Source organism: Gadus morhua, chromosome 14 (genome assembly GCF_902167405.1).
Source record: "Gadus morhua chromosome 14, gadMor3.0, whole genome shotgun sequence".
Taxonomy (NCBI): domain Eukaryota; kingdom Metazoa; phylum Chordata; class Actinopteri; order Gadiformes; family Gadidae; genus Gadus; species Gadus morhua.
The window spans coordinates 29,114,562-29,128,836 of NC_044061.1; the positions used below are offsets into that span (position 1 = coordinate 29,114,562).

Consider the following 14,275-nt stretch of genomic DNA (forward strand, 5'->3'; position numbering starts at 1 on the left):
TCCTCGCCTCTCCGAGTGTTTGAACAACAGGTTGACGCTGTTGGGGATGGCACCATGGAAGATTTTTTATGGTGACCATGCATCTTTCACGGCGACGTTGTAGCGAGTAGAGTTTAAGACGCTTGAGGCGGTCCCAGTAGCTGAGATTCGAGCAACCCGCTATCTTTGCAGTGAAAGAGCGCTGGATCGACTCAATCAAGATAACGTCGCACTGCAGATGTGGTGACCAGAGAGCACAGCAATACTCTACGATGGAGCGAACATAGGTATTGAAGAGCAGTAGCATCGTGCTTTTGTCCCTGATTGAGAACGTCCTCAGAACCCAGACGGCTTTTCGTGCAGCTTCGGCTGTTTTTTTGGTGATGTGTTTCCGCCAACGGAGATCTTTGTCAATGAAGACTCCGAGATCTTTGACGACATCGTCTGAGTTGATTACCAGTCCTGTTGATAGCTTGTACGGCTTCTGTAGTTCTTGATTCTTCCCGTGCTGTAGGAGCTGGAACTTGGACTCATTTAGCTCCATGTTGTTGATAGTTGCCCATCGTACAACTGCGTGCAATTCCTCCTGGAGCAGCTTGCAGTCTGTAGGGGAGCCGATGCTCTTGTGGAGCTTTGAGTCATCAGCGAATACCTTTATTTTGCTGTGCTTAACGACAGAGAACAGATCGTTTATATACAAGATAAAGAGGAGTGGGCCCAGCACTGTGCCCTGCGGGACACCACTCAGCACTCTGATGACGTTAGATCTCACACCATCAATCACCACATGCTGAGTTCTACCGCTGAGAAAGTTTGAGAGCCAACGATGCACTTTACCCTGGATTCCATAAAGGTTGAGTTTCTTCAGCAAGATAGCATGATCAACCTTGTCGAAGGCTTTGCTGAAATCCAGATATAGGATGTCCGCGTTCACGTCGGCATTCAGATCATTCAATATGTCTTCCACATGGTGGAGAAATTGAGTCAAGCAGCTTCTTCCAGTCCGGAAGCCATGCTGGTCGTCGTTGATGATATTTTGGGCCTCGATGTAGTCGTCCAGTTTAGCTCGGAAGACTCGCTCGAACATCTTGATAAGATGAGAAGTCTGAGAGACCGGTCGGTAATTGGCAGCAATCGATCTATTTCCCTTCTTGAATAGTGGGATTACACTCTGGCTCTTGAACTTAGCGGCTATGTCGCCGGAGTCCAGGGATGCTCTCCAGAGCTGTGTGACCACTGGCGCAAGGACAAGTCCACATTCCTTGAGGATGATGGCAGGGAACTTATCTGGACCAACAGCCGAGTATCGGTCTATTGCTTTGATTGCACCCAGGACGTCTTGTTCGTCGAAAACAAGATCAGTTATTGACTGTGACTGTGCAACAAGCTTCGATACACGTACCTCAGTAAGGTTAGCTTTGTCAGGGTTGCTGAATGCCCTGGCGTATTGCTCTTGTAGGATGCTGCCCATCCTGACAGGGTCGGACTGGAGCTGGTTGTCGCTATCCAGTAGAGGTCCAACCGACGAGACTGGTGTTTTGAATTTTTTTGCAAAAGAGTAGAAAGCTTTAGGGTTAGTCTTGATCTTACTCAGTGCAATGAGCTCGTCTTTGTGGCGCTGCTGCTTGATGTCTTTTTTCATAAGCAGCTCAATGGCAGCCCGCTCGTCATTGAGCTTGCAGAGTTTGGTACTGTTGCGAGGAGGAGAAGGGCCCTTGGACTTGTACTTGATGCAGTTAATCCTGGTGTTGAGTCGCTTCTTTTTCCGGAGTAGAGCTCTTCTTGATTTCGGAATCTTTGATGATACAGAGACTTGGCGATTGTGGCTGTGTGAGGGGTTGTGCTTCTTACACACATCCACGATGATGCTTTCAAACAGGTCCCAAGCATCTTCTTGATGTGTCGATGGGTTGATGACTGTAGACCAATCCGCAGATAATAGATCCCTGTTGATTGCTTCCCAGTCAGCAGAGTTGAAGTTTATGTCATCGAGTTCTGATGAAGGGGTGAACTGGGGTGTTGCCACTTGATTCAGCAGGAACTGAGGATGAAGAAGGGTGCAGCACACAATATCATGATCCGATTTCTCTGTCTTGGAGACCAATACACTGTGGATCAGATCCGTGTTGTTGGAGAGGATAAGGTCGAGGATATTCAGGTCATTCCGGGTAGGTTCATTAACTATGTGCTCCAGAAAGTTTGAGGACATGAACTCCAGGAGAGCTAGCTCCGAGCTCCTGTCAGAAGATGTAATGTTGGTCCCGGGCTTTGTAGATCTTGTAGACCAGTCAATGAACGGTAGGTTAAAGTCACCGGTGATATGTAGCTCGGGCGTACCTACTACGGTGTCGATAAATTCTTGAATGATGCACAGACATTCGTCAAACTTATCGAAGGGTGCCGATGGTGGGCGATATACTCCGGCAAGGATGAAGTTGCTGTCTGCATTATAGACTAGCTCAACTTCACAGAAAGAGTTGGAGAACACTTTAACCGTGTCAGCGGGGATCGCCTGGTGAAGGTAAATGGCTACTCCACCTTGGGCATGCTTGTCACGGTCTGCCCGCAGGGCAATGTCTCCTGGGATACAGGTCTCGGCTTCGAGATGATGGGGCTTCAGATGGGTCTCCGTGAGGATGAAGAAGGGAGTGTGCAGTGGGCTGGAATTTATTTCCTCTTGGATAGATTTGATCTTCCATCGCTGGTTTTTGATCCCCGGGTTCATTCCCTGAACATTCAGTAGGAAACTGGATGTTATGGGAAGAGGGAGAGCTCCTCCTACATTCCCTTGGGAGCTTGATATTGCCGGAACTGCGGTGGGATCTGTAGAGGATAGCCTGTGAACGATTGGGTCGGTAGGCTGTGGGTGGGATGATGGACCTCGGGTAGAGGGTAGAACTGCACTGGAGGAGGGGGATACATCTGTCGGTTTGGTTCGACTTGCAGCTGTTGCTGGACCATCATCGATTGAAGGGAAGATTGGATCAGCGCAGACAGATTCTTTGTCACCTCCTTGGTCAAGTCTGCTTTCATCTGAGCAAGGTGCTTCAGAAAATCCTCATTGTTCATTGGTTTCGAGGACGGGGGGTAGTTGATAGCTGGCGTCCTGTTTGGAGGCAAGGTTTCGTTACTGCTACGCTTGGATTGTCGAGCAGGTGATGATGTAGCCTTCTTTTTAGGAGGATTTGTATTTTTGTCAGTGGGCTGGGTCTTTTTGGGTACTTTCACATCTTGAAGGCGCTTTACACCGCGGATGTGGATGAGCTTACAGTTCTTGTTGAAGCACATCATTGTAACGAGGCCATTCTGACAAAGTGTCGGGTGGAAGAAACGGCAGTTATCTCCACTCTTACAACCCCTGCTGCCATCGGGGCCATTTCTCGTGTATCTTTTACACCAGGTGGGGTGGTAGTGCTCGCATGCGCCACCGGTGAGACCTGTGATACCGTGAGGGCACTCTTGCTTGAGAAGACTCGGACAAACCGTCTTGGACCGGTTGTATTCACTGTCTTTGTGGGGCTTCTTCTCTTTGGTAATATTTTCAGAGATGCGGGCAGAGTGCTGATGTTTTTGAGCTGGGGGGTTGATTCCCTCCGGCTTGGTTTCCGGCTTGGTTTCCGGCTTGGTTTCCACCGGTTTGGCTTCCGGTGCGGTTTCCTCCCACATGGCATCCGGGGTGGTGTCCTCTGGGATTGTTTCCGGGCTGGTTTCTCTCACTGGTTCCTGGTGGTCTGGAGGCGGAGGATTTTTACCCGAGAGGCACACGCTGCATAGATAAACTACACCAGCTTCTTCATCCAGCTGGGCGTCTGTGTAGCATTCTTGATGACCAGGTCTGCGGCACATGTAGCATGTTACCTCGCTGGAGGAAGAGTTAGCAGCGCTGTAGGGACAGTAGTCTTCTTTGCACTTGTTGCATGGGATGTCACGTGCGTCCTTGATGAATCGCACTATGGCCATAGCAGCAGCCATCTTGGTTGTGCGGCTGGAGCTTTTGATCGCAGATATCCGTGTTGCCAGCGCTGGGTAGACATTGTCCATGGATTGGAGCAGCTTGACGGCAGACAATAGGTGTTTAAGCAGGAATGAGCTAGAACCACCAAGGAAGTCCACATTGTGCTCCAGGGACTTTGTTGGTTGGTAGGCGTCAAGGAGAATTTTGGTCTCCGTGTTAGTTGTGAGGGCTTTGATTTTCCCGATGAGAAGCTCGTCTTTGGAGAAGTCAGAAGGCATGCTCGTTGTGGAGAGCACTACCGGAAGGGCAGCTAGGACGGTAGTTAGCCTAGCCACCTAAACAGCCCTCTCGGTAGATGAGGTTGATGTGTGTGGCAGCGGTAGCTCAAAGCAACAGCAGTCTTCCTGAATGTGAACGTGATAGTAGAGAGGCTAACAGCGGTAGAGAAGCCGGCGCTAGGCTAACAGCGGTAGAGAAGCCGGCGCTAGGCTAACAGCGGTAGAGAAGCCGGCGCCAGGCCAACAGCGGCAGAGAAGCCGGCGCTAGGCCAACAGCAGTGGAGAAGCCGGCGCTAGGCTAACAGCGGTAGAGAAGCCGGCGCTAGGCTAACAACGGTAGAGAAGCCGGCGCTAGGCTAACAGCGGTGGAGAAGCCGGCGCTAGGCTAACAGCGGTAGAGAAGCCGGCGCTAGGCTGTGAGCTTGTTTGTGTAAAGGGAGAATAGCCAGGGTGAGAGAACACAGCCTTGGGGTGTGCCTGTACTGAGGAAGAGAGGGGAGGATGTGGTATTTTTGATCTTCACCTTTTGTTGCCTGTTCCGGAGAAAGCTTTGAATCCAGTGACAGATACATGGGTCGATGTTCATGTCCAGTAATGTATTGAATAGTTTGGCCGGGTTTATTGTGTTGAATGCAGAGCTGAAATCAATGAACAGGATGCGGGCTTATGTGTTGGCGGACTCCAGGTGGTTCAGAATGTGATGAGTTGCTAAGATGACGGTGTCTTCAACTGACCTGTTGGCTCTGTATGCAAATTGATATGGGTCCATGAGGGGGGTGGTGACAGATTTCAGGTGATTTAGTATGATGCGCTCAAATGATTTCATAACTGCTGATGTCAAGGCAATGGGTCTGTAGTCATTGAGGCAGGAGATGGTCTTGGTTTTGGGAACTGGGATGATGATGGATTCTTTGAAGCAGTTGGGTACTGAGCTTTGGCAGAGGGAGGAGTTGAAGATGTTGGTAAAAACCCCAGCCAGCTCCGCAGCACAGTGGTGGAGAACGGAGGGGCTAATGTTATCTGGGCCAGGGGCTTTATTCCTCTTAAGTCCCTTGAAGGTGCTCCTTACCTCCTCCTCGTAGATGGTGAAAGGGGGGGGGGGGGGGGGTCTGGGAGAGATGGTGGTGGAACCGGTGCCTGCTCAAACCTCCCATAGAAAGTGTTAAGTGAATCTGGAAGCTGATTGTCGCTGTCAGGTGTGGGGGCGGGTTTCTTTTTGTATTTTGTCATGTTTTGTAATTTTTTCCAGATAGAGCGGGTGTCACTATTAGAGATTTGTTCTTCTAATTTAGTGGCATAGTTGGATTTGGCTCTTCTTATTGCAGATCTCAGTTTGTATTTGGCAGCCATATATTGTTCTTTATCTCCTGTCAAATGTGCTGTATTTTTCTCCTTTCTTATTATCTTAATGTCCTTGTTAAACCACGGTTTATTATTATTGTATTGTTTGGCTTTTTGAGTGGAATGCACAGGTCAACGCAGTAATTGACGTATGACGTCACTGCTTCGGTGACGTCGTTCAGGTCACCTGCGGCATGGAAAACATCCCAGTTATGGATCTATGATCACCATGTTATGGATCTATGATTACCATGTTATGGATCTATGATTACCATGTTATGGATAAATTAATTACCATGTTATGGATCTATGATAACCATGTTATGGATAGATAGATGACCATGCTATGGATCCATAGATTATCATGTTATGGATTTATGATTACGATGTTATGGATCTATAATTAACATGTTATGGATACCGGTGGTCAGGGAAGCCGTCCGATTGAAGATGGAGGCCTTCCGGGATATGATATCCTGGGGGTCTCCTGACTCGGTTGCAGGGTAACGACAGGCTCGAAGGGCTGCAGCTGCTGCCGTGTCGGAGGCTAAGCAGCGGGTGTGGGAGAAGTTCGGAGAGGCCATGGAGAAGTACTTTCGGTCCGCACCAAAGTGTTTCTGGAAGACTATCCGGCACCTCAGGAGGGGGAAACAGGGAACCATCCAAGCTGTGTACAGTAAGGATGGGACTCTGTTGACCTCAACTGAGGAGGTTGTCGGACGTTGGAAGGAACACTTTGAGGAACTCCTGAATCCGAATAACACGCCCTCTATGTTGGAGGCAGAGCTCGAGGTTGATGGTGTTTCGTTGTCAATTTCCCTGGTGGAGGTCACTGAGGTAGTCAAACATCTCCGCAGTGGCAAAGCCCCAGGGATTGATGAGATCCAGCCAGAAATGCTAAAGGCTCTGGGTGTTGAGTGGCTGTCGTGGTTGACACGCCTATTCAACATCGCGTTGGAGTCGGGTACAGTGCCAAAGGAGTGGCAAACCGGGTTGGTGGTTCCCTTGTTCAAAAAGGGGGACCAGAGAGTGTGTGCCAATTACCGGGGTATCACACTTCTCAGCCTCCCTGGTAAAGTCTACTCCAAGGTGCTGGAAAGGAGGGTTCGGCCGATCGTCGAACCTCAGATTGAATAGGAACAATGCGGTTTTCGCCCCGGACGTGGAACTACGGACCAGCTCTTCACTCTCGCAAGGATCCTGTAGGGGGCCTGGGAGTATGCCCATCCGGTCTACATGTGTTTTGTGGATCTGGAGAAGGCGTATGACCGGGTCCCCCGGGAGAAACTGTGGGAGGTGCTGCGGGAGTATGGGGTAAGGGGGTCTCTCCTCAGGGCCATCCAATCTCTGTACTCCCAAAGCGAGAGCTGTGTTCGCATCCTCGGCAGCCAGTCAGTTTCGTTCTCAGTGGGTGCTGGTCTCCGCCAGGGCTGCGCCTTGTCACCAATCCTGTTTGTGATATACATGGACAGGATAGGGCGGCAGTAGCTCAGGAGGTAGAGCGGGTTGGCTGGTAACCTGAAGGTTGTTGGTTCGATCCCCGGCTCCTCCTAGCTGAGTGTCGAGGTGTCCTTGAGCAAGGCACCTAACCCTGACTGTTAGCTCCCGACGAGCTGGCTGTCGCCTTGCATGGTTGACTCCGCCGTCGGTGCGTGAATGTGTGCGTGAATGGTGAATGTGAGGCAATATTGTAAAGCGCTTTGAGTGGCCAATGGTTAGAAAAGCGCTATATAAATGCAGTCCATTTACATTTACATTTAGATATCGAGGCGTAGTCGTGGTGGGGAGGGGTTGCAGTTCGGTGGTCTGAGGATCTCGTCACTGCTTTTTGCAGATGATGTGGTCCTCATTGGATCATCGGCCTGTGACCTTCAGCACTCACTGGATCGGCTGGTGGCTGAGTGTGAAGCGGCTGGGATTAGGATCAGCACCGCTAAATCTGAGGCCATGACTCTTAGCAGGAAACCGGTGGATTGCTTACTCCGGGTAGGAAATGAGTCCTTAGCCCAAGTGAAGGAGTTTAAGTACCTCGGGGTCTTGTTCGCGAATGAGGGTACTATGGAGCGTGAGATTGGCCGGAGAATCGGAGCAGCGGGGGCGGTATTGCGTTCGCTTTACCGCACTGTTGTTACGAAAAGAGAGCTGAGCCGCAAGGCAAAGCTCTCGATCTACCGGTCGATATTCGTTCCTATCCTCACCTATGGTTATTGAGGGTTGGGTGTTGACCGAAAGGACGAGATCGCGGGTACAAGCGGCCGAGATGAGTTTTCTCAGAAGGGTGGCTGGCGTCTCCCTTAGGGATAGGGTGAGAAGCTCAGCCATCCGCGAGGAACTCGGATTAGAGCCGCTGCTCCTTTACTTAGAAAGGAGTCAGCTGAGGTGGTTCGGGCATCTGGCAAGGATGCCCACTGGGCGCCTCCCTTGGGGGTTGTTTCAGGCACGTCCAGTGGGGAGGAGACCTCGGGGAAGACCCAGGACTAGGTGGAGAGATTATATCTCAACACTGGCCTGGGAACGCCTCGGGATCCCCCCGTCAGAGCTGGTCAATGTGGCCCGGGAAAGGGAAGTCTGGGCCCCCCTGCTTGAGCTGCTCCCCCCGTGACCCGACCCCGGATAAGCTGACGATGCGGACGATGAGATGAGATGAGATGTTATGGATCTATAGATGACCATGTTATGGATCTATAGATTACCACGTTATGCATCTATAGATGACCAGTGTTTCCCCTACCATTGTTCAGGCCTGGCGGGCCGCCAGGCCAACGAGCGCCCCCGCCAGGCCAACAACCGGCCAAAAAAAAAAAAAAAATGAAAAAAATAAATAATAATAATGCGGCAGCATTAAGTTATATCATCATTAGCATGGCACCACCAAAAAAACTTAAAAGGGATGAAGGACAAAAAGGTATTTCAAGGTTCTTCCTAAACACGGTGCCAAACGAGAGTACATTTATTCTCCGGCAGAAGAACTATACCACGAACCGATCGCGTAAATGCAACGTCTGATTGGTTCAGCCCGCCGTTACCATGGACATTTTTACCGCCCCCGCAAAACACTAGCCTCGTTCTTTATATGTCCATAACTTAACCAACTTGTGATGGCTAAGCAAGTGTTTTATATGGAAATAACCAACAAATACTCTGGCATCCCGTGAAAAATGTATAACAAATCACACTATCAGCTCTTACCACCGGGCCTAAAAAAATTCTAGGGGAAACACTGGATGACCATGTTATGGATCTATGATTACCATGTTACAGATCTATGATTACCATGTTATGGATGATTACCATGTTATGGATCTATGATTACCATTGTATGAATCTATGATCACCATGTTATGGATCTATGATAACTGTGTTATGGATCTATGATTACCATGTTATGGATCTATAGATTACTGGTATGGACCTATAGATTACCATGTTATGGATCTATGATGACCATGTAATGGATCTATGATGACCATGTTATGTATGTATAGATTACCATGTTATGGATTATGATTACCATGTTATGGATTATGATTACCATGTTATGGATGATTACCATGTTATGGATCTATGATTACCATTTTATGAATCTATGATCACCATGTTATGGATCTATAGATGACCATGTTATGGATCTATGATAACTGTATTATGGATCTATGATTACTATGTTATGGATCTATAGATTACCATGCTATGGATTCTTAGATTACCATGTTATGGAACTATGATTACCATGTTATGGATCTTTTATGACCATGTTATGTTAACCGCGTTTTCTGATTACAGTTGAATGCATTTTTAACACTATATATACTCTATATACGCTGGACAGACAATTTGACTAAAAATACTTAGCAGGTGTCCGTATATCAGGGGTTAATGCACACCCTGCAGCCAATCAGAATCGAGTATTCCCCCAGACCATGGTATAAAGAATAGTATATATGTAGTATAGCACATCTAGGTTGCATAGTTCTCTCTTCCTGCTTTGGAATCCATTCTAGACTCAGATAACGTTTGGTGTCACCTGGGGCAGGATAGCTTCAATAACAAGTTATTTACACACACACAAACGCGCACGTACACACATATACATGCACACACTTCACAGTTTAGAAAGGAAAACATGGCTTCCTTTATAGCACTAATGTGTTATACCACAATTCCATAATTTAGAGAGATCTCCCCGATATTCGCCAACAACCAAAGAGCGACTCGTTCAAGGAATGTTTATTTTCTCTCTGTGACTGACGCCAGCTGTCTCTGAGCGCTGCAGAGCGCTGGGCCCTGATAACGGCCGCCTGCAGCCAGCCGCCCAATGAGAGAACCTGATAACGGCCGCCTGCAGCCAGCCGCCCAATGAGAGGACCTGATAACGGCCGCCTGCAGCCAGCCGCCCAATGAGAGGACCTGATAACGGCCGCCAGCAGCCAGCCGCCCAATGAGAGGACCTGATAACGGCCGCCTGCAGCCAGCCGCCCAATGAGAGGACCTGATAACGGCCGCCTGCAGCCAGCCGCCCAATGAGAGGACCTGATAACGGCCGCCTGCAGCCACAGACCAATGAGAGGATGAGAGGCCCACTGATTTGACAGCAGCAAAGTGCTTCAAAGACAAAGCAAAAACCTCAAGTAGCAGAGAGAGAGAGAGAGAGAGAGAGAGAGAGACACACACAGATGGGAGCTTATTAGTGAAGCACAAAACCATTTTGAGGCGCCAGAAGGGAACCTACTGGGTGAGAGATGTGGAGTAGAAAAATATACAGGGAGAGAACAAGAGAAAGAGAGGGAGAGAGATACATTCCTTTGTCTCTCTTCATTCAAAAGGAAAGATCTTAAAATGTGTGTGTGTGTGTGTGTGTGTGTGTGTGTGTGTGTGTGTGTGTGTGTGTGTGTGTGTGTGTGTGTGTGTGTGTGTGTGTAAATATGTAGGCATGAAGGAGGAAGGAAGCAGGAAAGATGGAGGGAAAAAGAGTAGAGATAACCTCCATCACTAGAGTAGAGATAACCTCCATCACTAGAGTAGAGATAACCTCCATCACGGTGAAGAGAGCTACTAACCCTACTAACTCCTCTCTCTCTCTAGTCTACCAACTCCTCTCTCTCTCTAGTCTACCAACTCCTCTCTCTCTCTCTAATCTACTAACTCCTCCCTTTCTCTAGTCTACTAACTCCTCTCTCTCTCTCTAGTCTACTAACCCCTCTCTCTTTCCAGTCCACTAACCCCTCTCTCTTTCCAGTCTACTATCCCTAACCTCTTGCACACACACACACACACACACACACACACACACACACACACACACACACACACACACACACACACACACACACACACACACACACACACACACACACGTCTTGCAGCGTGGCTTTGTGCTCACCGTCTCTCCGGGGGGGCGGGGGATGCCGACGTAGAGGTGGTCCAGGAAGTTGGCGCTGCGGCCGAGACCCAGAACAATGTACGGCAGCTGGAGGGAGAGGTGGGCGGACTGGCTGAGCTGGCCCGCTGTAGAGAGGAGACACACACTGGTTACACACTATATATACTCTATATACACTACATAGATATACTATACACTATAGACACTACATATAGGGAGAGGTGGGCGGACTGGCTGAGCTGGCAGCGGTGTAGAGAGGAGACACACACTGGTTATACACTATATACATTATATAAACTACATATATATATTTATACCATGGTCTGGGGGAATACTCGATTCTGATTGGGTGAAGGGTGTGCATTAACCCCTGACACCTGCTAAGTAGTACCAGTCAAATTGTCTGTTCAGCCTTCCAAACGAAACCTGGTAAATTGTGAAAAAAGCCTTAAACTGTAATCAGAAAATGTGGTTATATGCTGTGGTTATATATAGCCTAGGACGAATTTCAAATTATAAAAATGTACACTTTATGTTGAAAGTATAGACGGTCGCGATTCCCATTGAAATGAATAGCTCGGTGATTCGGTCTTCAAAACGAGAGCTGGTAAATTGTGAAAAATGAATTAAAAAGTAATCACTCAGATGTCTCTGAGCGCTGCAGAGCGCTGGGCCCTGATAACGGCCCAGCGTTGGGGGGCGTCAGAGTTCTTCAGGGGGGGCGCGACGTGAGAAAAAAATAAACCCGAAAAAACCCTGAAAGTCGATGATTCAAATCATCAGTCGTACTTCAACTGTTGAAGTAACACATAACTGAATCAATTTTCAACCGTTTATAGTCGTGCAAACCATTTAACATATCTTCACACTTGTATCTTCAATAATATCGAAACAGAATTTCGATATCATTTAAAAATTCTTCAGAATCACAGTTTTAGTTTCATACCGCTTCGTTTTCAGATGTTTTCATTGAAGACGTCAGCCCATTCTGATACACCTACTTCTAGACATCGTAACTCATTCCTTTTTCAACCGTTTACCATCGTTCAAACCATTAAACAAATCTACACACTTGTATCTTCAATACTACAAAACGGAATTTTGATAGCATTTATACTTTTTTCAGAATCACAGTTTTAGTTTCTTACCGGCATCGTTTTCAGTTGCTTATAATAATTTAGGTCACCATAGCAACGCCGGTAAACAAACCCCGCCGATTAGTCTAATCTCTGGACTGAAAATGCAGATCTGATTCGACTGGCAGTTTACACAGATTAAGATGTTCAAATGTATTTAAAAAAGGTTAAGCTAAAACATGCTTAGATAAAGTTGTTAAATTGTGTTAAGAAATGTGTTTAAAAACGCACAAAGATGTTGTAATGATTAAAAAATATGTTTCAAATGTTTCAAAAATATGCTTCAAATGTTTTAAAATTATGATCAGAGATGTTTAAAATGTGTAAAATAATTAAAATAGCGTTCAAAACACAGGTATTTAGAAAAAAAAAATTGTGGGGGGGGGGGGGGGGGGGGGCTCAGCTGAAATTTTTTTTTCTGAGGGGGGGCTCACTCTCTCACACTTTGAAAACCCCTGCCCTAGAGTATCTGTGGTATAAAGGCTGGGACGAATTTCGAATTATAAATATGAACAATGCATAACGTTAGCTCTCTAGCTCATAGCTGAGCGGACTATTTACTGGGGGAATGAACAACGTTTCCGTTGCATAAGAACCTTACGGGAGGGTAATGATTCTTCCAAGTATTAGTCAAACCCTAAGGCGTTACCAGGGAAACAAAGTTATGGCTTGTGAAAAACTTTATATTTGGATTGTAAAACGCATGAAAATCAGACCTGCAAACTCCTCAGAGTAAAAAAGGTGACAGTGTCAGAGGGGGGGGGGGAGAGAGATCATCGCTCTAAGGACTGATAGGTGTTTCGTGATATACACCTACTCGAATTCTGAGCTACCCTGGACGGGATTTAGCGTGAATATTCATTACGGAGGTTGTAGCCCACAATACAATGCAAAGATTTCAAATGACAGACTTGGATGCAAAATGTAGCCTTTTATCATACAGAAATTTGCTGATGGTGTATTAGCCTAGGACAACACCTTTGTCAGATTATTTTTCGAAATAGCCCTTTCGTTAGAATTTACTAACTTTTTTTACATCTGTTATCCTAGATTTCTGACTCAGACTTAACAACGCTACTGAGCTGTTCAGATGTCTGATTTTCTCTAGGTGGGGGGGCAAGACCTGTGTGTGTGTGTGTGTGTGTGTGTGTGTGTGTGTGTGTGTGTGTGTGTGTGTGTGTGTGTTGTCTCATTTGTGTATGTGTAACTGTTTAATGTCAAATGTTGTCTTATTTGCGTTTATGCCTTATTGGTGTATGTTGTCTTATTTGTGTTTAGGTCAAATGTAGTATGTTGTCTTATTTGTGCATATGCCTAATTGTTTTCTATGTCTGTTTGTTGTATAAATCATAAAATAAAAAATTGATCACAAAAAAAGAATTTACTAACTTTATGCAAGGTCTACGTTCGTGCAATACTCGTCGTTGACTCGGTCCTAAAAATACAATATTATTGTAAATTATATTACATCATAAAGCGGTAGCTAACTTTTGTTGAATCAAGCAAACAAATAGCTGTTGTTTTTGCTCCAAAAAGCTTGACTTACCTCGAATTTAACAAAAGATAGTTCCTTCAAATTAGGGCTGCATGGTATGGGCTAAAATGTATATCATGGCATGATTTGAGGCATTGACGGTAACGGTATTATATCACGGTATGTTAGTTTTATCTTCTAATTTCGATATATATGCTTCTGAAGGAGTAAAATACTGGTAAGGCAGCAAAACTGCATACATTTTTTTAAAACCTTTTCTCAAGTCACTTCCATCTCGGAAAAACACTGATGTTTAATAGTATGGATTTGTTTCTCCACTTGCTTGCAGACCTTGCCGTATAGTTTTGGCATCTCAATTTGGCTGAAGTGTGTTCGGGCAGGTAACGCGTACCTCGGATCGAGTGTTTTGACCATCTCTTTAAAGTCCTTTCTATCGACATTTTATGTCATACACACTATAGACACTACATATAGGGAGAGGAGGGCGGACTGGTTGAGCTGACCAGCTAAGAGCGAGGAGACACAAACTGGTTATACACTATATATACCCTACACATATATATTAGGGATGGGCACGAGTAGTAAATTCCAAACTCGAGTGATCGAAGGAATTCCTCGAGGATCAATCGAGTACTCGTTAAATCAAATCTATTTTTAGAATGCAACGCATCTGCCGCAGGAATAGGCCTGATGATGAACGGCAATATTACC

The 14,275-nt window shown here is 46.6% G+C and overlaps 1 protein-coding gene across 1 annotated transcript in view; it reads right to left on the reverse strand.

Moving 5' to 3' along the window:
* Positions 1-14,275, reverse strand: part of itfg1 (integrin alpha FG-GAP repeat containing 1) — a 145,654-nt gene that overhangs the window by 5,482 nt on the left and 125,897 nt on the right. Inside the window, exon 15 of the mRNA XM_030377192.1 lies at positions 10,934-11,058. Coding sequence (XP_030233052.1) covers positions 10,934-11,058 — 125 coding nt within the window. The remainder of the gene's footprint in view (positions 1-10,933; positions 11,059-14,275) is intronic.